Consider the following 24,737-nt stretch of genomic DNA (forward strand, 5'->3'; position numbering starts at 1 on the left):
CAAAGAAAAACCATAAGGATTTAAAAATAAGAAATAGGGGCAGGGGATCCCTGGGTGGCTCAGCGGTTTGGCGCCTGCCTTTGGCCCAGGGCGCGATCCTGGAGACCCGGGATCGAGTCCCACGTCGGGCTCCCGGTGCATGGGGCCTGCTTCTCCCTCTGCCTGTGTCTCTGCCTCTCTCTCTCTCTCTCTCTGTCTCTCATGAATGAATAAATAAAATCTTTAAAAAAAGAAAAATAAAGATGAGAAATAAAACTGTCATTATTTGCTGGTGATAGGACTGTCCCTACAAAAACAAAAACAACCCACAAAAAAACCAAAGTGGAGATAAAAAGAGTTTAGCAAGGCATCTGCTTCCAACATTAATGTATAAAAGTCACATGCTCTATACTCCATGTGAATTAAGTAAAAAAAACATAATAGTGAATGAAAAAAAAATCAAGTCCAAAGAAAATAAATGAAAGTATGATTTTGTTTACATAATGGAAGAAATTATAAATATGCTCTTTGGAAATACATATGCCTGTGGTAAAGTTGGGACAAACAGCATGGAGGCGATTAACACCAAATTAAAGATAAAATACACCTGTAGGGTGGGGATCAGGAACAGGAAGTTAGGGACAGACTTCAAAGGCATCAATAAGATTTTCTTTCTTAAACTGGCTTCTAGATTAAAAGTGTTCTTTTGGTTCTTATTCTTTTTTTTTTTTTTTTAATTATTTATTTATTTATGATAGTCATACAGAGAGAAAGAGAGAGAGGCAGAGACACAGGCAGAGGGAGAAGCAGGCTCCATGCACCGGGAGCCTGACGTGGGATTCGATCCCGGGTCCCCAGGATCGCGCCCTGGGCCAAAGGCAGGCGCCAAACCGCTGCGCCACCCAGGGATCCCTGGTTCTTATTCTTTACACTGTACTTATACTTTTTTTTTTTTTTAAAGAAAAGTCTCTGAAAGGTAAAATAACTTTTATTAACAATAGTTGGATGTTTTAATATTTTTCCCCCTTTAGCTGCTTGCAGTTTCAGTTCTTTCTTTCTTTCTTTCTTTCTTTCTTTCTTTCTTTCTTTCTTTCTTTCTTTCTTTCTTTCTTTTTTAAGATTTTATTTAGTTATTCATGAGAGACACACACAGAGAGAGAGAGAGAGAGAGGCAGAGACACAGGCAGAGGGAGAAGCAGGCTCCAAGCAGGGAGCCCAACATGGGACTCGATCCCAGGTCTCCAGGATCACACCCTGGGCTGAAGGCAGCGCTAAACCACTGAGCCACCGGGGCTACCCTCAGGTATTTCTATAATAAGCATGGATAGGTTTTATGTTAAGAAAAGGCCATGAAAGTAATTTCCTTTTTTTTTTTTTAAGATTTTATGTATTTATTCATGAGAGATATAGAGAGGCAGAGACACAGGCAGAGGGAGAAGCAGGTTCCCTGTGGGGAGCCCGATGTGGGACTTGGTCCCAGGACCCTGAGATCATGACCTGAGCTAAAGGCAATCGCTCAACCACCGAGCCACCCAGGTGCTCCTAAAAATAATTTCAAAAAAAAAAAAAGGTCTTTAAATGAATACAAATCACTGTGATCTTACCTTTAGGATAATAAAATATTTGATAAAGGATGCATACCTTTGCTAGATATGTTATACATATACTGACATACCTCATTTAGCCCCGAACAATTTTTTGATAAACTCTGGATCAACGTATTTTATGAGTCACATTTTAAATCCTTTGGGGACTGGGTGATTTCATAGGAATTTATAACAAATTGATGGTAATTTATGGTAACTTTATCAGCACATTAATATATCTTTTGGTAAAGTATCCCCACTCAAGCTCAAATAGAGACACCAAGGATGTGTATTTTAATATATTAGATAATTCTCAAGGAAGGTGTGCTAATATAAACGTAGGCTTTAAGCAAGGAATTTGGCAGCCTTGGACAAATAACTAAACAATCTATACTGTTTTTCAACTAAACTCATCTCTCATGAATCTGGCAAAAGTGAAAGAAATCTATGAAAACTGTTGGGCTTCTCCCCACGTAAAGCATGACGCTGCAAGATGCCAAAACAGCCCCGGGGAAGCCATGGGATGAATACAGTCTTTTAAAAGCCTAATGTTGTTTACACTGTATTGATGACTTTTAGAAAAAGAAAATTCAGCTTCTAGGGAAAAACACATATGAAACCACAAGAAGGTACAGTACTCGCTTTATCATATTCCTAACTGCAACGCAAGTCCGTTTGGAGAAAAGCCCCTGATGGGACACAACCTGCCAACAACCTGAGTGTATCAACTGCAAGTCAGGCTGGCCTGCGAGTCCCTTTATCTCCCTAGCGGAAGCATTATAAGCAAGCCGAGCTCTTCCAGATGGTGCTGAGCTGGTCTGCTCTGGCTATTAAAGGGGTTGACTTTTTTCTTTGAAAAGCCATTAAGGGAAAGCCACAGCCTCCGGAAGCTCCCCCACCCCACCCCAGCCACTCCTGGGCTAAGCCTCTGTGTTATCATCCTGGGACTATGCAGGTCAACAAACTACCCCAATCATTAACACTGGAGACTCCCCAGAAGTCAGCTTCTGGTCCCCACGACAAGTGACACAAAATGTTAACAGCTGATCCTAGGTTCAGTGGGCTTTTCGGTGACATCAGAAAGGAGAGCCAGGGTACAGGCAGTCTGGAGGAGGCGTGACAGGCACGCAGAAAGGAAGTGAAAGAGGAGCTCTCACTTTCACCTCACCTTTTCAACATCTGCTTTGGTTACATTGATGTCAGCGTCCATCTTCTCAAAGTACTGCTGTGCCCTGTCCGCCTCTTTGCAGTCACGTTCAAATCGTCTTTTACTCTGAAAGTAGAGGCAAGTGGTGGCAGGAGAGCAGTTGTTAATGAAACCTCAAGATTCCTAGGAGAAGCTATAATTTTATCTAAATCCCCCAAAGAGCTTTCTCCTCTGAGCTGATTTGTTACATGTCCTATTTTCAAAGAGTTATTCTACAATCTGCATTTATTTCCACCCAAACTGTCTAACCTTTGTTCTTTCCACATGGTTTATTAGAAAATCACTCTGCTTGAGCTCTTTGGGCTCAACATTTTAGCCTCGATGATGGTGTCTAGAAACACCATCAATTTGGAAAAATCTCTAAAGGCATCTCTTTGGCCTTATTTTTTACGCTGTTTTTGTTTTACACGGGCTGATCTATTCAAGCCCACATTCAAAATAGAAAGTCTACAGACATTTCTTGAGTTGTTTGTTCACTTACTGATTCAAGTTGCTTCCAGCAGATCTCTATGTGCTGTTGTGCTTTCCGCCCATCATGAAAGTACTGGAAGCAGAAAACACAGTAATTAGCACCCCCTTTTTCTCATATTCACACGTGAGAAGAAAATTCATCCACTTAAATTATATTAAAATTTTTTTTAAAGTAGGCTCTACACCCAGCGTGGGGCTTGAACTCATGACTCTGAGATCAAGAGTCACGTGCTGTACCGACTGAACCACTTAGGTGCCCCTCAATCACATTTAAATACTGAATCTCTAGCACATGCACCCCAAAGAAACATAAGAGTTAAAAAAATAAAGAGGAAGTGAAAATGCAAATGGTCACGGAGTTCCCTTTAAGACTTCAGATATGATAATATTGAATTCTAAGACTTACAGACACCACTTGTAAAAATGACAGGAATGTTTGTTAAGACAGCAATCACTTAGATCTTTATTTTTAATTGCTTTGAGAAGGAATTCATATACCACACGATTCACCCATTTAAACTCTACAATTCCATGCTCTTTGGTTTAGTCACAGAATGATGCAATGATGACCACAATTTGAGAACATTTTTATCCTCCCAAAAAGAGAGCCTGTATCTCTTAGCTGTGGTCCCCACCTGCATCCTCAGCCCTAGGCAACCACCGCTCCACTTTCTGTTTCTATAAATTTGCCTGTTCTGGATTATTTCCTATGAATGGAATCACACAATATGAGGTCTTTTGAGACTGGCATAATGTTTCCATTAGTACATAATGTCCACTTAGCAGAAATGTCTTCAAGGTTCATCCATGTTGTCACGTGTATCAGTACTTTATCTCTTTTTACTGCCAAGTGACACTCCTTTGTATGGATATATACACATTTTATCCATTCACAGCCCATGAACATTAGGGCTTTCCCAGTTTGGGGCTATTATAAATAATGCTGATGCAAATATTTTTGTAAAACTTTTGTGTGGATGGATGTTTCCATTACTTAGACCTTTTTAGATTTAAAAATAAATTCACTCCTCCTGCTATCTGTGAAGTCTCTGAGGCAGATAAGTGCCTTGTGTTGACTAAGTAAGGATCCTAGAGTGCTAGACCAGGGTGAGCCTCAAGTATATTAGGAAAGGGGGTCAGAGGAGAAAGAACCAGACTGTATAGAGTCTTGTAGACTTTTCATCTGAATGAGCTGGGAGCCATGGTTCACTCTGAGTATAGACGGGCCATGTTATGAAGGAAGGTTCTAGGTAGGAGGCTTTCTCCAACCCTAGAGGCAGGAGACTTGGACCACAGGGTAGCAGTGCAGGTGGTGAGCAGGGGTCAGAATCTAGGTGTCCTTTGTTCAGGAAAACCCCAGGATCAGATGTGGGCAGACACTGAGCTCTGAGGTTGCTGGTCAGAGCTTTAGGAGAGAGGCAGGCCTGAGGGAATTGGACACAGCTTTAGATGTGTTAGGCTGACATTCTAAGAGACCCCCAAGTGGAGGCCTAACAGGTAGCTGGATGGTCAAGGGCGAGCTCAGACGGTGGTCAACGCTAACACACCAGGGTGGGCATCAGCAGCAGCAGGTGGGTGGTTAGAGCCACAGCCTCGATGAGATCACCAAAAGAACGACCAGTTGAGAACACATGGAAATATTAAGAAAACGGTGTTCTTTCCATCCAGTGGCCTACAATCCCCAGTGTTTCTTAAATCCTGCCATATCCTATATCTGTGACATCACCAACTTTCTCAATGTGGCAGGGATTTCCCAAATCCATTCTCTGCCCTGTTCCGCGTCCCCAGAGGCAGGCTTGCATGGATCACACACAAGCTCCCTTGCCCTCCAGTCCTGTCAGATATGCTACAGAGGCTTGGGCACATCAGAGGGCATGAATTATTTATATATCTATATCTATATCTGTATCTATATCTATATCTGCAGCTTCCTCTTGCTAAGATGCTCTAGGTTGGCTGGGTCCTCAACTCAAGGCCACAGCTCCAGCCAAGCACTCCTGCCTGCCTCTGAAGTGCCTGCAATGCTCCCTTTCCCCCATAAGACCCAGGGGCCATGGCAGCTTGCCACCCTGACTAGTTCCAGGGTTCTGCACCCTACTGCTTCTCCTACACCCCCTCCACAGCAAGGTGAATGCTCCTTTTACTAGACAACCTCTCTTCAATGGCGGGGCTTGAATGTGCTGTGTTCAGAGGGACAAGGCAGGCCTCCGTGGTGGGATGTGCCATGGCCAGGAGGCAGGTGGAAAACATGACCCATGGAACAGGTCTCCTCAGCACAGCCTCAGACCTCTCTGTCCCCACAAGCCAGAACGCAGGCTGAGTCACCAAGGAGGGCTGGGGACTGGGGAGGACAGGAAGGAGGAGACCAAATCAGATTTTGTCTTTTTAAGAACAGTGCTCTTGTATAAGGGATTGTTTTCTTGTCTGTCTTTTGAGACCACTTTTCACTGTTTTAAGCTCCTTTTTACGGCAAGTTTTATCCATCCAGCAATTTTTTTTTTCTTTTTTTTTTTTTTCTTTTTTTTGGTCTCTATGAATCCAAGAGAAACCCCTGGGGGCTTCATTCCTCAAGTTTCGTAACAGACACAGGGATGACACCAAACAGAGATTGAGTCTAAGGTTAGAAATAAACAAGCGAAACAGGATGAAGGCCACGGATGTAAGAAGTAGAGCTGAGGGCAGAGCTCGGAAAATCTTGAACTTTGGAGGAAATACAAAACGCAGGCGAGTTTTCTGAAAGCCACATAGATCACTTGAACACTGAATGGAGGGCAGGACTGAGGGAGGCCCTGGCGGCGGTGCGCGGAGACACAGACAGGAAGGCAGAGAAACAGGCTGAGCGGTGCCCTCTCAGGGAGGTCCCAGGGGCTCTGGGAGTCCCGCCTGGTCAGAACCATGATGTTCTTGAATTGTCCAGGGGACGATCCCTTATTTTGCAAGCAGGATCAGTGTGTTCTGCGATTTGTGGAAAAGATCTCCCCATTCTCCCCCCAATTTTATTTTGAGATTTAGACAGACCCAAAGCAAGGGGGAAAAACTCCCCTTAGGGCCAAATCAGAGCTACACTCTAGGTTCATGCTATTGAAATTAATGTTTTCACAAAATGCGAGACTGGTCCTGGACCTAGAGAGGAAACGCACACACAAGAACACGCAGATAGTGAGTGACACGCACTGCCAGGAAAGGTTGACTCGGCTTTATCATCAAAGAAATCTTCTCTGAAGACAATAGAGATTTCCCCTCCCTTCCTAAAAGATCACATTCTGGGAGCGTGAGGGCTGAAATTAATTGAAAACCCACATCGTAAATTATCTTGCTACTCTTGCACTTAATATTAAAAATAAATATGAATTTATTTTTCAAGCACAGGTGTGGAGCTTGACTTCACTGACGAGCTTTCTCCCACAAAGGACTGCACAGTTCTTTTTTTTTTTTTTTTTTTTTTAAGATTTTATTCATTCATTCACAGAGAGAGAGAGAGAGAGGCAGAGGGAGAAGCAGGCTCCACGCAGGGAGCCCGACATGGGACTCGATCCCGGGTCTCCAGGATCACACCCCGGGCTGCAGGCGGAGCCAAACCGCGGCGCCACTGGGGCTGCCCTGCACAGTTCTATCCAACTAAAATAATCGTCTGAGAACTACACTTGAGATCCTAATGTCTCCTGTGATGTAAGGAAAAATCAAGGTGTCAGTCACTTTCCTTCATATGTATCTCTCATAGTAAGTGTTCCTCTAAAGTTCATTTGGGTACAACACACCCAAAAATACGTGGTGCTGCCCAATTCCTTAGGAAATCAGAAGGTGGAACCGAAGCCCTCCTGACCATCCAGGGCATCCAGCGACCTAGGCAGCAGTCATCTGTGTCCTCCTTCAATCGGAAAAGCTAGTTAACAGTTACAAAGATAAACAAACAAACCAGCTTGCCAGATGTGTTTGTGACTTATTCACAAACAATGGCAAAGCATTTCTTCGCTGGACAGTGAGCAAGTGTGTCTCCAAAAAGTGTGCCTCCGAGCTCTAAATAAAGAGGAATTGTTCTCGAGAGAAAGATAATAAGTCTTTTGGTGCCACAAAGTGAAGTCATCATGGTGCTTTTCTCCTATCAGCAGAGACGGGAAATGGCCTCTCTAGAGACCCAGAGAAATGCTCCTGACTTTCTCTTGCAAGCAAGATGTTTCATGTCTCTTCAGATGTAATAACAGACTTGTGAAAATGCCTGATGGTATCTCAGCTGACAGCTAAACCTACTTTCCTTTCAACTTTTTGGTTGAACCTCAAAACTATACAGGTAAAACCTATACAAATAATAAAAGCATCCTTCCAATTTTTTGTTAGGATTCTCCCAGCGACCAGGGGCAGCTGAGATAAGAATCACAGGGAACCTAAAATAAGCAAGCACTAACTTAAAGAAAAACTACAATGACAAAGCTTCCAAGAAGGTTTCACTGCACTGCAAGAGATTATACTTAGGCTGTGAAGATGGTTATTATTCACACTCCACAATTAGGTACAACAGCTGCTTGCTTTTACTCTATTTATATATAATTGACCATTAATTCTTAAAACTCCATAAAAAAAGCAAAATATGGCATTGATGTGAGAACAGCCACTTCCAAAAACAAAGTGGAAAAAAAAAGAGAATAAACACTCAATTGAGGACAGTCAACCATCTGGAATTTTAAATAAGACTCAGATTCCACAGATGAAAACAAAGGAACACAAGACTTGAAAAGGGCAAAGAAAAAAGGAGCTTGCAGAAAATATGTCTGTGACAAATATTATAATTTCCTCAAAATCCACAGTATGGTGGGTCTGAACACTAGCAGCCTCTAAGCCTGACTCCGGATTAATTAATGCAACTCTGCATCTCTGTGGCAGAGGCATGGATGGGGACCCTGGAGGAAACTCAAACATTGTCAGCCCTGCTTCAGGGAGGACTTCACTCCCTCACTCCAATCCCAAACCATAAACCTTGAAGTGTGATGGCAGTCAAATTCTGATTTACCCAGTATGGTCAAATGATTAAATCAATATGATTTATTCAGGAAGGTCCATTTTCTCCAGTCCATTTATAACACAAATACCTTTTCAGTGAACTTATTTCAAGTTCCTAACATGCCTACTTCCCAGGGTCATGCTTAGTTAACCACTCATCCCCCACCGACCATCTGGGCACCGGGCAGGGGACCCCATGCACGGTCCAGCAGCCAGTGCCAACTTGCCTTTACTCTGTCTCCCGGTGTGCCTTCTCCCCACTGCTCCTGTCATTCTCATGCTGGCTTTTGCTACCCAGACCGCTCCACACTTCACAATTTACCTGGAATCCAGGAGGCTTTTGTCCCTTCTTCAGAATAATCCCTTCTTTCATATTCCTTAAAATTCTCATTGTTTTGAAGAATCTTAATGAACCAATTTTTTTTTTTTTAAGTAAGCTGGATGCCCAATGCTGGGGGGCAGAGGAAGGAGCTTGAACTCATAACTCAGAGATCAACAGTCACATGCTCTATGGACTGAGCTAGCCAGGCATCTCCTGAATGACTCTTAGGATGAAAGAATCTTAAAATGATCAATATCAAACAGTGAATGAATCATGTCCTTCACTTGACCCCTTCTGCTACTTCCAAACCCAGACAAGGAGAATCACCATCAGTAAGTTTCAGACACAGTGCCAGGTTGACCAAGGGTGAGACTTTAGGGGTGGTAATCCCCCCCCCCCCCAGGCTGAAAGCTCTTACAACCGAATTCAGTCATTCATTCTACGCATATTAACTGCATGTCCCCACGTGCAGGTTGCTGCTCATGCCAGGTGGTGTCCTTTTAAAACCTATTGGACAGAGTGGTAAGAGAAAGAGGGCAAGGGAATGGGGGTGAGAGGGTGGGGGGATGAGGGGTGGGTGCAGTGGCATTTTAGATAGATCTGGACAATGTAGGCATGAACTTGAAAGGTCGGGGGAAGGAAACATCCTTTTGAGCAGCTGGAACAGCAGCGGAGATGTCCTGAAGCAGGAAAGGGCTTGGTGTGTGTGTGTGTGTGTGTGTGTGTGTGTTTTAAACAGATATTAAAGATTTTATTTATTTATTCATAGACACAGAGAGAAAGGCAGAGACACAGACAGAGGGAGAAGCAGGCTCCATGCAGGGAGCCCGATGTGGGACTCGATCCCGGGTCTCCAGGATCACACCCCAGGCTGCAAGCTGCGCCAAACCGCTGCGCCACCAGGGCTGCCCAGGCTTAGTGTGTTCATACAGCGGCTAATGCCAGTGTGATCAGACCGAGATGAGAGAGAAGGTAGAAGCAGGCAAGGGCTGGACCACAGACGGCTTCCCAGGCCACGTGAGCGTGAGGGAAAGCTACCAAAAGGCTGAAGAAAGGAAGGGAGGAGGTGGTCTGATGTGCCTTATCACAGGGTTGCGTGGGCTGCCGTGTGGAGAATGTACCGAGCGAACAGGGCAGGCACAGCAGAGGGACCAGGGAGGAAGCTGCTCCACTTGCTCATGGGACAGCTGGTGGCACAGGTGGTGATGGGGAGCTGCACCGTGGACCATGGGGTGAGCCTGGGAGCAGAGGGATGAATTAGGAGGTCGGGGACAGTCCTCCAGGGGAGATGATGAGGACCAGACGAGGGGTGAGAAGCGTTTGGATTCAGAACATTTACTGAAGGTAGAACCGACAGGATGATATCATATAGAAGATGGGATGTGAAGGAAAAAGAAGCCCTGAGTGCCCTATGGTTTTGGCCAGAGCAACTAGGTTAAAAAGGACTGCCATTTACTGATCAGAGGAAATGCAGATTGGAGTGGGGTGTGATAAAGGAGTTTGGGGGACCCAAAGTTTCTTTTTGGGTAGGATAAAGAGACCACTGCATCTCACAGCTCTAGGGCATCATTCCAACTACTGCTGGGCTCCAGGGCCCCCGCTGACAATGGTGAGCTGGGGTGTCCTGGGATCGAGTCCTGCACTGGGCTCCCCGCAGGAAGCCTGATTCTCCCTCTGCCTATGTTTCTGCCTTTCTCTCTGTGTTTCTCATGAATAAATAAATAAGCTCTTAAAAAAAATAGGTTCTAAACATAGTAGGGTCAGTCCATGCTACAAAGCTTCTTTATGGGAAATTAAGCTCCTCCCTAAGTTCCTAAATAGGACCTACCCAATACCTAACTTGGAGTCGACTGTTCTTTTAGCATCAATTTTTAAACATCCCTGAAACCTCAGGGAAAAAATATAACTGGTCAATTCCAAGTAATGTGAGGTCTTGTAAGCACTCTCTGAGTTTATAAAAATTTTAGTGAGTCACTGAAGGTATTGTATAATTGTTTCCTCTAGAACTTTTCAGAAACCACTGCCAAAAAAGCGATTCTGCTCCTGGCCAATATTTTGTAATGAACCATACTTTCCACCTGCTGGGAGAAGTTTATTTGGAGGTTCCAGTAAATGTTGGCCGGAGCCTCCTGACTCCCCTTCCGGAGCTACAAATCTCCATAAATCCCTCTTATGCAGTTAGTGGTGATCACTGTGGATAGCCCCTGAGACAGATTCAAAGGCTGGAACTGAACCAAACAATCTCTCTGAAATTCTCTAATAATCTGATTCAACGTGCAAAAATTGACAAGAGTGTATTTACCATAGTTCTTACGGAAGAACATATCTGATAGCAATTCCGAACTACCCACATCTCAGATCTGCTAATTCACATCCACGTTGATCATTTCAGTGACTTGGGAATCTCATCTCTACTTGACCAAAGTTTAATTAAGAACCATAAATCATGTAGGCTTTGACTTCATACTCTCTGGGAATTTAGCTTGGAGGAATGATCCCCACCCACACACTCAAAATAGCTATTAAAGCAACAAGTTCTCTGTAGTATTGTTCATATAACTAAAAGTAAGTAAATAGAAACTGGGAATAGCCTATAGATCAAATATTAAAGAATTAGTTAAGTGAACGATAATAGCATTAGAATAATGCATTGCCACTAAAATTCCAATTATTAAAACTACATGTTTCATGCAGAAAATGAAAACTGCTTTGATATTAAATTGGGAATAAAGAAAAATATAAATTATATCTACATATGGCTAAAATGCTTAAGTGTTTTATATATGTAATATATTTATATAGAGATATTGCATGTACACATCTATACCCGTCTCTATACATATCAATAGATCTTGGTCTATAAGGGACATCTAGAAGGTAACTTGGAAAAAATGAGTATTTTGTTTTATAAAAATTTTAAGTTTTTGTTCTTTCACCCAGAGTTTTGGTAACATTCTTTAAAAATATTGGTAACTAGGGCAGCCCCGGTGGCGCAGTGGTTTAGCACCGCCTGCAGCCTGGGGCGTGATCCTGGGGTCCTGGGATCGAGTCCCAGGTCTGGCTCCTGCATGGAGCCTGCTTCTCCCTCCGCCTGTGTCTCTGCACCCCCGCTCTATCATAAATAAATAAATAAAAATCTTTAAAAAAAGCAAATAAAAAAAATATTGGTAACCAATAAATGAATCATAGGACCCTCCGCCTTCAAAAAAGGGGGGAGAGTACATAAAAGGACTAGAAGTTCTTTTTTTTTTTTTTTTTTTTTTTAAGGAAGCTCCTTGCTGAGCATGGAGCTCAGTGTGGGGCTTGAACTCACAACCCTGAGATCAAGACCTGAGCTGAGATCAAGAGTTAGATGTTTAACCAACTGAGCCACTCAGGAGCCCCAAGAAATAGAAGTTCTTTTTGCATGTGGTCAGCTAAAAGAGATGAATATCATATTCACCGTAAATCTATCAAAATCTAGGAAAATCAGGCAAGTATAAAATTTCTAGAATTTACACATTAAAACTACTCGTGTTGCCTTATAAAGAATGTTGATTTCCCAGTAATTTCTACAGAACACCAGTAAGTCCTAGACATTGTCACATAGTACAGATTTATTGATAATTTACATTTGCAGACAAAAAACTGAATACAAAGCAAAGGAACTGTCACTGTGTACTTTGATTTATCTTCACCCAAAGACTGGCCACTGAGTCTATTAACTTCAAAGAGAATGTAAGCATCTCGCCAAAAATATAGTTTCTGCAGTGGAGCCCGTTAGGTGAAGAAATTAAGAGCTTCCTCATTGTGGGCTCCCAGGACTACTCACACTTCCCGATGGGAATTGTCGCTGGCTCAGACATCAGGCAGGAAAGAACCTAAACTCCTTGCAGACAGCAAGTCAAGGTTTCCTTTTAAAGTAGTTACTTTTGAAAAATCAATGAATTTTCATAAAAGTGAGCCTACAGATTTCTGTCTTGGGACAAACACTGGTTAATCATAATACTATGTGACAGAGCTACATGTAATGTGGGAACAAAGTCAATGTGGACATTGCTCCCTAAAACCCATCTTTTCTCCAAAGAACATAAACAGCAAGTATTATCCTATTTTACAATGAGAGATTTTTAAGATTTAAAGGACAAACAGCTGGCTCAGTATCATAAAATGGCCCCCAAGATGAGAAGAATGTCCATCTCTCCCTCTACTTCCTTCCTTCTTTTCAAATCCAGAGGGAAGGAAACATCTTCTGCAGAATGAGCTATTTATTTTTTGCCATGCAGACCCTTATTAGAGATTCATCTATTTAAACATAGCAAAATCATGAGGAGAAATAATTTCACAGCAGTATTCCAAACTGAACTTGGAAATACTCTATACAGTAATGAGATCCAGCAGTAATCCTGTAAATTCAAAATCATCCCTGTAGGCAGATAGGATTTCGCCGCTATATCAAATGGCCCAAAACATATTATACTAATGGTTAAGACTGGTACTTAAGCAAGACATTATTTCTGGTCAGCTATGAGAAATACTAGCTAGACCTAAAATGGTGAAAGCAGCTTGTTTCAATGCCATCCACCAATTTAACATTTTTAGAAAGGTCTCTTTAAATGCACTGGGCCATATTATTATGATATATGGTCACTGGGAAGCCTGTGTACAGTCCTGCTTTCTGTAACAAACCCTGATCAGAATGCTCTGGGGTAGGGGTGCCTGGGTGGTTCAGTTGGTGAAGCATCTGCCTTCAGCTCAGGTCATGATCCCAGGGTCCTGGGATAGAGCCCCACGTTGGGCTCCCTGCTCAGAGAGGATCCTGCTTCTCCCTCTCCCTCTGCTTGCTGTTCCCCCTACTTGTACTCATTCTCTCTCTCCCTCAAATAAATAATTAAGATCTAAAAAAAAAGAATGCTCTGGGACAGAAAGGAGATTTTGTACAGAGAAACAGAATGATCATGATAAGAGCTACCGAGGATGCATGCCTATGTATCAATACACCCAAGTGCGATGCTCCTACGTGGCCTGCAACAACCTGGTAAGGTGGTTGTGATCAGCTCTCACTACAGACTCAGAACTCCGGGTTCAGAGAGCCTTTGTAACCTTGTCTGATGTTTCACAGCTGGTCGGCTACCAGAATCCCGAGCCCATTTGTTGACCGGAATGCCTGTGTCCTTTCCTCTCCTGGCCTGACAGCCATAAAGGGAGCCGTGAACACACTACTGGTTTGGGTTCTCCCTTTTCTAGAGAAGATCTGAACCATGCTATCAGCCCTTCCTGGCAGCACGGCAAAAAAGCCAACTGGATATGACACCAGAAGACCTGGATTTGAGTTCCAACTCTGTTGTGGGACTTCTGCTAGTCACTAATGTCACCAGAAAGTGGAAAAGATCCCATTCTACTGTGTTTTCAAGAGTCATCTTTTTGAAAATAAGTAAGATCACTCGCTAATAAGAGTCAGGCAAGTCAAAAGGGAAAGCTCTAAAGGAGAAATATTGATTATTTCTATGAGGTTCGACCTCAAGGAGCGCTTTATCTACAGCTAACTGCCCGTGAAGATGTTCACACTGTATAACCTGGCATCCTTGGATGTAGGTTAAAGAACATAACTCAGTGGAAACAAAAACATGCATGCGAACATGCATGGGCTTAGAGAGACACCCAGCTGCACCACCTTGTACGGGACTGAATCCCAGCCTTGCCACCTCCAGCCTCCTGGTCTGGGGTAGAATGTGTAATGTCCCAAGGGGTGCTATTAGGATGAAATAAAAGCCTAATAGATATTGGTGATTATAATCCATAAAAATGAAGACTTGAGGACAAGCAATTAAATAGCCAATATTATCAGAATAATTTTTAAAATCACACAGCAAAGCAACATATAACATAATGCCACAGTATGCAGTCATTCAAAATAATGGTAACTATTACACAGAAGAGAAGCAAAAATGTTCATGATGCATTGTATTAAAACAACAGGGATACGCATTTGCCTATTGATTCTTTCTAGAATTTTAAAAGGTTTCGAAATTTCCTAAAATGTCAATTTAATGTAATGACAAAACATTTCAAGAGAGCATGGTCTTTGCAGTTCTTCCTAGCAGAACATCTGACTCAGAGATGTGTGCTTGTAATTCTCCCTAAAATAAAAGGAACACTACGTATTGCAAGATATTATTTAATGTGTATCTGTATCACCTATAATTTACTCTATAAATTACTATAATTTCTGATTAAATAAAGGGAACAGAATTCAAACTACAAATATGACTGTACGAAAAACATATGATTAGCAGTGAGTGAATAAAAACAAAAGGACCAAATCACAACACAAAAAAGAAATAACAAGGATCCTCAGCTAGTGACACAAAGTCTAAGAATTAAGTTGAGTCTAAGACTGCTTCTCTCGACTTCCTAAATTTTTCTCCCACCCTGGGAGTATTTCTCAGGAGCCTGCTTCGTCCCAGCCTGGCACTCTTCCAGGTGCTCAGGATACGAGAATAGCCCAGAAAATTCTTGCCCTCGTGGAGCTTACATTCTAGAGTGAGATGAAAGAAAACAAACAAACACATAAAATGTTAGATGCTGGTAAGCACTATGGGAAAACAGTAGAGCAGGGAAGGTGGTGGAAACAAGGAGAAGAAGGAGAGGTGGGACTTTGTAATTTTTTTTAAAAAGCTTTTATTTGGGGATCCCTGGGTGGCTCAGAGGTTTAGAGTCTGCCTTTGGCCCAGGGCATGATCCTGGAGTCCTGGGATTGAGTCCCATGTCAGGCTCCCTCCATAAAGCCTGCTTCTCCCTCTGCTGTGTCTCTGCCTCTCTCTCTGTGTGTCTCTTGTGAATAAATGAATAAAATCTTTAAAAAATTTTTTTAATTTGTTTATTCATGAGAGACATAGGCAGAGGGAGAAGCAAGCTCCCTCCTGGGAGCCTGATGCAGGACTTAATTCCAGGACCCCAGGATCATGACCTGAACCAAAGGGAGACACTCAACCAGTGAGCCACCCAGGTGCCCTGAGACTTTGTAATTTTAAATAGGTGGACAAGACAGACCTCAAGGAGATGATATTTCCAAGAAAGAAGTCAGCAAGTGAGCTCTGCAGAAATCTGGAGGGAAAGCTTTCCAAGGAGAGAAAAGCCAGTGCAAAGGCCCTGAGGCAGGATCACACAAGGCAAGGATGAGGAGCAGCAAGGGGGCCATATTGTTGGAGGAAGAGAGATTCAAAAAAGTAACAGGAAGCCAGGTTATGTGGGTTCATATCTCATGATTCACTCCAGAAACAGAATTTATACTTTGTACTAAGGTAATTGCAGAGAGTTCTTGTTTAGGGTGGTGGCTAAATTTCTAAGCTGTATGGGTGGATGCAGGTCAGTCAAGAGAAACAAAGCATTGCACAAAGAAACAAACAGGGAAAAGGTATAAACTTTGCAAGGTTGAGGGAAGTTCAAGAACCCAGGGAAGCAGTCCAACATCATGTTCAGATTTATTGTATTTGCTTCATGATTACATTAGGCATTTGTGGTTCATTCTGAACCTTAGTATTCTGTTTCACTGCTTCCTTTCCATCACAGAAAAAAAAAAAAAAAAAAAAAAAAAAAAAAAGATCTTCTTTAATGAATGGCCTGGAAGATGCTGTCATCTAACTTGGGGCTCTGGGGCAGGGTTTCTCAATCTGGGCACTACGGACATTATGGGCCAGGTAATTCTTTGTTGATGAGGCTGGCCTGCTCACTGTAGGACGTTTAACAGCATCTCTGGGTTCTACACATCAGATGCCGATGGTAGCCTTCCCACCCCCATCTAATCCCCCAGACAACCAAAACTATCTCCAGATACTGGCAAATGTTGCTGAGGTGGCGAGAAAAATTGTGCCCTGTTGAGATCACTGCTCTAATGTGAATAGATAAAAACTTCATCTCAGTTTATGAATTGTGTTTCATTTATATATATATTTTCCAGACGAATGGGTGATCTTAAGGGCACAGGTCTGTTCCTAACTATTAAACATACCCAAAGCCATGTGCTACCTACTTACAGCTTAGATAGAAGTAAACCCTTCAGATGTTCCAAATACTTTCCTGTCTCAGGGCCTTTGCACTGGCTGCTCCCTCTATTGCTTGTCCCAGGCCACTCCTATTCATCCTTGTTAAAACGTTAGGTGGTAAGGGCCTTGGCAAGCTGCTCCCGGATTCTGAGCAGGAGCATGTTAGGTATTCCTATCATCTGCTCCCATAGCACCTGTACTCATACTTGTAGCAACTATCACAGTTGCAATTAAGTAAATATTTTGGTCATTATTATTTAATATCTCTCCCCATTTCAGCAGGAACCACATCTTCCCTGTTGGCTCCTCCATCTCCAGCAGACTAAAAGAATTACAGTGGACTCAAATTTAAATGAAAAAAGTATTATCACTGGCCAGCTTTACTACTTTATTACTGACAAATTATGACGTACCGAATAATTGAGCAGAGAACAATGATACAGACCACAGCTTAAAAATAGATCTTTTAGGGCAAAACCTCGACTATGAATATACTTTGTGTGAGCATACATTTTTCTCCTTTGTTAACAATAAAAGCTATGAAAAGATTATAGTGAAGGTAGGAGGAACACAAATGGTCCTCTCCATTAGAGGATGAAGGAGCCAAAGAACAGAGTAGATGTACCTGGGATCATCTTTCTGGTTTTTTGAACATTTTATAAGGATTTATTTTAATACTATGTATTCCACACCGCATATATAATCTTATATTGCTTACTCTTTTTATGACTCTTTTTATGTCCTCAAATATAATTACATTCCTCAAAGGGATTAGCATCCTGGCAGTCCCCAGATAAGTTTCAGTGGCTGAGGGACCCTTATAAAGACCTAGAAACACCTTCTAAGAACAGAGTCCATAACTTTTACACGATTCAGTTCAAGACCTACCACCTTATATGACTGTATTTAATTTGAAAGCTTCTAGGCATATTCCCGTTACCCCTGGTCCATCGCTTATGAAGAAAAAACATATTTTTCTTACCGATTTCCTCTCTTGCTTCAGTTCCTGGACATAGCGGGCTAACTCCACAGTGATGTTTGAGGTCATGTTCTCAGAGATAACTTCATGCTGCCCAGCATAATCGTTCATTTCGTTCAGGGTGGAAAGGAAGGCTTTGCACGCCGTATACCTGCGGAAGTGAACACACGCCACTCTTTTCAAACAATGCCCCGTCCCTTCTAACACTGTATGTGCTGATGAAATATTAATTAAAATCAGGTTAATGTGCATTGACCTCCCATAGGATCCTGACAGTTCATTACTCATGAGTGTTCTCGTTGAAAAGGCTCAGAATTAATTACAACTGAAACACTTTGCATTTTGTGACACTGAATCACTCTACATAAGCAGTACTTGCCTTTGTTAATACTTGGTCCAAATATGACCCCCAAATACCTTTACCTGCTATAGGTACTAATGCAACGGATGTTTAGATCTAAATTAGAGACATAATACATTATAAGGGCTGTGCACGGTAAGGGGCCTTAATTTCTAACTGAAAAGGACATATTTCTCAATGAAAGAGACTCTTGATATTATAAAAGCAAATCAACACTGTGGAATGCATAATCCACACTTCCTGTATTTGCTTAGATTATATTCTAAGCTTTTTCCAATTACCTTAATTGAAACAATCTGGAATAGGTCTAGTGACTCAGCATAAGTTAGTTGAGTAGGGTTTTTATTGTTCTCACTGCCAATTTTACAACTAGCACAAATATAAGCGGGGAATGCAGCTTCTTTTTGCTGATTTCATTCATCCTTTCCTTCATCCTTATCACGATGGGTATAAAGATATCACCACATAATTATCAGCATTATTAAACAGACCTGTATTCTTCTTCCTCCTTTGAGTTCTTCTTAGGCTGGTATTTCTTTGCGAGGTTCCTAAAAGAAAAATGCAGACCTGTCACCTTCTATAGAAAGATGATTGAGAAATCAAAAAAGAAAGATGGAAGTCAGTGCTTTTGCTTATGAGAAAAAAAAAATCACAAAATACCCACAACTGAAATTCATTTATTTCCTTCCTTTTTTTCCCCCCTCTTTTTAAGTCATCTCTACGCCCAATGTGGGATTGGAACTCATGACTCCAAGACCAAGAGTTGCATGCTCTTCCGACTGAGCCAGCCAGGTGCCCTTGCTTCCTTCCATATTTCTATATGAGTGATAAAGCTCAGGATATGAAGGATCACACAGCTTTGAATCTTTTGCTTCAAAGGTAGAGCACATTAAGAACAGAAAGGGCCAGGCAGCCCCAATGGCCCAGCTGTTTGGTGCCATCTTTGGCTCAGGGCGTGATCCTGGAGACCCGAGATCGAGTCCCATGTCGGGTTCCCTGCATGGAGCCTCCTTCTCCCTCTGCCTGTGTCTCTGCCTCTCTGTGTGTGTCTCTCATGAATAAATAAATAAAATCTTAAAAAAAAAAAAAGAACAGTAAGGGCCACCAGCTGGGTGTTAGCCTGGCTGTTAAGACCTGACTTTAAAAAAAAAAAAAAAAAAAAAAAGACCTGACTTTAATTGGAGAGTATAGACTATATGTATACATGCAGTGGCTTTCACCTGTAGCACTGAACTTTCCTACCAGGCCACCGTTCCCTCCTGATCATCTTCACGATGATCCAAGGAAAGCATATGGACTATGTCAAAATGTTCAAATTAAAAATCCAGGGGATCCCTGGGTGGCGCAGCAGTTTAGCGCCTGCCTTTGGCCCAGGGCGCGATCCTGGAGACCTGGGATCGAATCCCACATCGGGCTCCCGGTGCATGGAGCCTGCTTCTCCCTCTGCCTATGTGTCTCTGCTTCTCTCTCTCTGTGACTATCATAAATTAAAAAAAAAATCCAAGTGCTGGGTGCCTGAGTGGCACAGTTGGCTAATCATCCAACTCTTGGTTTCAGCTCAGGTCATGACCCTGGAGTCACGGAATTGAGCTCTGTGTTAGGCTCCATCCTCAGTGGAGAGTCGGCTTGGGATTCTCTCTCTCTCTCTCTTCCCCTCTCTCTCTGCCCCTCCCATTCATGCTCTCTAAAATAAATAAATAAATCTTTAAAAAAAATCCAAATGCCAGTGACATGTTGTCAAGGCTGTGTGGCTGCTCCCACAAAAGAGATAATGAAAAAGAAAGGAATTTGGGGGATGTTTGTGCTAAGACATTTAATTAGGAACTTTCAACCTTCCTAGCAGGTTTGCACTGAACACACTCAGATGAGCCAAAATCACTTACATTTCTCTTCCTAATCTCACCTCTGGGTCAAGAGTCCAGATAATCTCTATATTCACCATGCTTAAATTTACACAAAAACCAGGAGGTAAGGCTGAAAACACAAAACTCACTCACATGGGTCTCACTGGCTGATTTCTCATGGGACCTGACTTTAGTGGCTACACTTTATGGAAATAGTCAGAAGAGGCTGACTAATGGTCCACAGTCAGGGTCTTCACTTGACCGCATCTCAGTACTCACTTCCCTGTTTATCCCATGTTTCTATTCCTCTTTTCTAGTAACTCCTTTCATTATTTCACATTCTTTCATTTCCCCTGAATCTACAGATTGACCTAGAAAAAATACACCACCATAAATTTACAATTTTGATCATGGTACACTTTACAAAGTGGACATGATTTCATCTCTAACAGGTGCTACTAGGTGACATGAGGCAATGGACTTTAGTAAAAAGGACATTGCTCTAGGATGGCATGACTCCAGACAAATGACTGAGCAAGTCTGTGGGTCCAGCTCCTCATTTGTGCATTCAAGGGGGTTGGATGAAATGACCTCTGTTGCTCCTTCAAGTTTGGAAATTCTGGGAGAATATGTAACACCCAACAGAATATCGATTGTTGCAACTTAAAGATATGAAGGATGCCTGGGTGGCGCATTCGGTAGAGCCTGACTTTTGATTTCGAGGGTCATGAATTCAACCCTGACATTGGGCATAGAGCTTACTTAAAATAATAGTAAGAAAATAAAAGTAAACTGAAGACATGAGTATATAATTTCAAAATTATAATTAATTTTTAACTATTAGGGACACCTGAGTGGCTCAGCAGTTAAGTGTCTGCCTTTGGCTCAGGGCATGATCCTGGAGTCCCAGAATCGAGTCCGTCAGGCTTCCTGCATGGAGCCTGTTTCTCTACCTGTGTCTCTGCCTGTGTCTCTACCTCTCTCTCTCTCCGCTTCTCATGAATAAATTAAATAAAATCTTTAAAAATAAATAAACCATGTCACATTTTCTCTGCTGATACTCTGGATGCATAGTACAGTTACCTAATAACCTAGGTCCAAAAAAAAATGTTGAAAAGCAGTTATTTCCTTAAAAATGTGGTTTAGGGGCCCCTGGCTGGCTCAGTTGGTGGAGTACACAGCTCTTGATCTCAGGATTGTGAGTTCAAGCCCCACACTGAGTATAAAGATTACTTAAAAATAAAATCTTTGAAAGAAAGAAAGAGAAAGATACTTGAAAAAAAATAATGCAAAGGAGAGAAATCATCTTTGCTGAAAGCAGAGTAAAGCTCTTGAGTTAGTTTACCAATATCACTCCTTAAAAGGTAGACTTAATAAAAATAGTCCATCTTAGTTATGGGTGGCAGGGATGGAGGGGAACACATGGAAAGCAGATGTCTATATAACCAAAAAGTTTTTTCCACATATACATAGAGAGGCATATATGGGAGACTGGGGTATTAAAAACCCTAGTAGCTGCATGTGAGAATATTTTTTTCTGTAGAGAGGAAGAGGGGTGGGAGGAAGGTGGGGGGAGGGACAGAGGGAGAGGGAGAGAGAATCTTAAGCAGGCTCCACACCCAGTGAAGACCTCAGTGTGGGGCTTGATCTTATAACCCTGATATCATGACCTGAGGTGAAATCAAGAGTCAGATGTTTAGTCAACTTAACTACCCAGATGCCCCTGTATGTGAGATGTTTTTAATGCATGGTTTAAAATATTAATCATTTCTTATGTTAACTATAAATTATAAATTGAAAATATCACTTCTAAATTCACATCTTATATAAAAATTCTTTTGAAACTTTAAAATAATATATTTTATTTATTTATTTGAGAGATGGGGGAAGATAGTGAGAACGAGCAGAGGCAGGGGAGAGGGAAAACAGGCTTCCCACTGAGCAGGGGGCCCCATGAGGGGCTCGATGCCAGGACCCTGAGATCATTACCTGAGCCAAAGGCAGACACGTAACTGAATGAGCCACCCAGGTACCCCTGAAACTGTTATTTCAACGATTTATTTAAATCCACATTTTCTGGGGCACCTGGCTGGCTCAGTCAGAAGAGTGAGTGACTCTCGATCTTGGGATTGGGAGTTTGAGGCCCACATGGGCTCTAGGGACTACTTAAATAAAACAAACCAAAAAAAACCCACTTCATATTTTAAAAATGTATTAAAAATTAATAAATCCACATTTTCCTTTTAGCTTCTGGTCTTAAGCCTTCATAAAAATAATTTAAATTTTGGGGCAGCCCCAGTGGCGCAGAGGTTTGGCGCCGCCTGCAGCCTGGGGTGTGATCCTGGAGACCGGGGATGGAGTCCCACATCGGGCTCCCTGCATGGAGCCTGCTTCTCCCTCTGCCTGTGTCTCTGCCTCTCTCTCTCTCTCTCTCTCTGTGTCTCTCATGAATAAATAAATAAAATCTTAAAAAAATAACAATTTAAATTTAATATCCAATTGAAGGAAATGTAGCTTGAATATATTCAGGTAAAACCAGCACTCTTTAAAAAAAAAAAGATTTTATTTATTCATTTGAGACAGAGAGAGAGAAAGAGAGAGCATGAGCAGGAGGGAGGGGCAAAGGGAGAAAGAGAAGCAGATTCCCTGCAGAGCAGGGAGTCAAACATGGGGCTCTATTCCAGGACCCAGAGATCATGACCTGAGCTGAAGGCAGGCAAGACACTTAACCATAAGAGCCACCCAAGTGCCCCCAAACCAGCACTCTTTATAGTTCCTTCTTACTAGTCCAATCCTAACCAGGATTAAGGACCACGGGTGATATTCTGTTGTGGGTGACAGCCTGTAAAGACCATCAAGTTGTGATGAATGAGTATCACTTTGACCATGTTAGCATATACAGCATTCAAAATGCTTCTTAAAAGCACCAATGAATAATTCACTCTATAAATGCCAGCAGAAAACTAAAAGCTTAAAAGGTCTGGAAGGGAAAATCAAGATATTTCTCTCAGGGACCACTAGAAAGAAAGATCAACTTTCATTTCCATTCTCTGGAAATGGGCTTTCTCACTCTATTTTGTATGAGGTTACTCAAAAAACAAGCAAGAAAAAAAACCACAAAGAGTAGTTTTAAATTTATGGGATCTTTCTAAGAAATTTTAAGTGTTTTATATATTAAACTTGCTCTTCAGACAGGCTAATTAAGAGGTAAGAGAAAAATATAATCCTCTCATAAGGATACTGGATTTTAAACTTGGTTGATCTGAAGAGCCACAGGGAAGCTTAAAAAGGAGATACCTGGGCCCAGTTCCAGGCCCTCCGAAATGGAAGGTCCAGGGTTGGGTCCAGGAATGTTTTGTTTTTCTTTCTTTCTTTCTTTCTTTCTTTCTTTCTTTCTTTCTTTCTTTCTTTCTTTCTTTCTTTCTTTCTTTCTTCTTTCTTTCTTTCTTTCTTTCTTTCTTTCTTTCTTTCTTTCTTTCTTTCTTTCTTTCTTTCTTTCTTTCTTTCTTTCTTTCTTTCTTTCTTTCTTTCTTTCTTTCTTTCTTTCTTTCTTTCTTTTTAAAAAAACTCACCACAAGATTTCCAGATAAAGACAGCAAAATAAAATTTGATCAGAGAATTGTGCTTTCCCAAAAAGAGGTGAAAAGGATGAAGCACAGAGAGTATCTGCCCCAAGTTGTGTTACTATTGAATGGAAGAATCAAGAGTTCATTCCAGGTCCTGGGGCTCTAGTGTCTGTTCTCTTAACCACTTCACTGACCTGCCCATATTGAACATAAGTGAGGAGAAAAGATATGATATGTAACATGGAAGAGAAGGAAGGAAGGAAGGAAGGAAGGAAGGAAGGAAGGAAGGAAGGAAGGAAGGAAGATTGGCAGGAATGAAGGAAAGGAAGGAAGGAGGGAGGGAGGGAATGATAAAAACAAAAAACAAAAAAACAACAAAACAACAAAAACACCCAATCTGGAAGAAAAGAAGCAAAAGCAAACTCCTCCAGAATATTTTACACTACTGACAAACTTAATAAAAACACAAAGCCAATAAAGCAAAGAGTTCCCAGACCACAAACTAAAATAGACCACAAAACTAAGGAAATGAACTAAGAACTAAAGCACACACTACAGAACTAATAAATGAAGTGGGCTGGATACCAAATTGAACAGAGCAAAGTTTTGAGATAATCAAAATGAGGAAAGCAACTAACAAAAGCAAAAAAAAAAAAAAAGAAAAAAATTTACCTAAAGAACAGAACTCTCTGACATGAGGAAATCTCGTATCTCTGAAGTATGTACAACCCAGTAAGTAGTACAGAAAAAATATTTAGATGGAATTGAAGAACATTCCCCTGAAATGAAGAGTTGAATCTGCATATGAAAGGGCTCTAAGGAAACAGACAAAGAATGATCAACCACAAGGCTGAGCTTGGAGATGTTATCAAACTGCTAAATGGAACAAAAAATTCTTCACATATATTGTCAAAAAAGCAAGTCACTTACAAAGAAAAAAATATCTGGCCGGCTCCAGACTTTTCCACCAAAAAACAATGCAGCAGCAAAGTTTGGAGAGAAAGAAAACATGACTGGAGAACAACCAGGCCAAATTATTATCAGGTGGGGGGTATTCTCAAACAGGCATGAACTCGAAGATTACTCCACAAACTCTCATTAGGGAAGGAAATATTTGCATTTATTTTTGATGCCAAGAGACAGTGGAGATGCTGTGGTAGAAGGAATGGTGGTGAGAATACATTTATATTTAAATACAGAATTAAGGGGCGCCTGGGTGGCTCAGTTTAGCATCTGACTCTTGGCTTTGGCTCAGGTCATCATCTCAGAGGCGTGGGATCCAGCGGGGATCGGGCTCTGTGCTCAGCACAGAGTCTGCTTGAGTCTCCTGCTCTCCCGCCCCCCCTCCCCCACCATGCACACACGCTCTCCCCCTCTCTCTCTTAAATCTAAACAAACAAATA

The 24,737-nt window shown here is 41.8% G+C and overlaps 1 protein-coding gene across 20 annotated transcripts in view; it reads right to left on the bottom strand.

Annotated features, from left to right (window-relative positions):
• Positions 1–24,737, bottom strand: part of FNBP1 (formin binding protein 1) — a 152,724-nt gene that overhangs the window by 55,712 nt on the left and 72,275 nt on the right. For all 20 annotated transcript variants that reach the window (XM_072778307.1, XM_072778303.1, XM_072778305.1 and 17 more), the window contains 4 exons: positions 18,416–18,472; positions 17,567–17,714; positions 3,254–3,316; positions 2,734–2,838 (listed from right to left, as the gene is read on the bottom strand). In XM_072778307.1, the coding sequence (XP_072634408.1) occupies positions 2,734–2,838; positions 3,254–3,316; positions 17,567–17,714; positions 18,416–18,472 (373 nt within the window). The remainder of the gene's footprint in view (positions 1–2,733; positions 2,839–3,253; positions 3,317–17,566; positions 17,715–18,415; positions 18,473–24,737) is intronic.

The sequence above is a fragment of the Canis lupus genome, chromosome 16 (assembly GCF_048164855.1).
Source record: "Canis lupus baileyi chromosome 16, mCanLup2.hap1, whole genome shotgun sequence".
Lineage (NCBI taxonomy): Eukaryota > Metazoa > Chordata > Mammalia > Carnivora > Canidae > Canis > Canis lupus.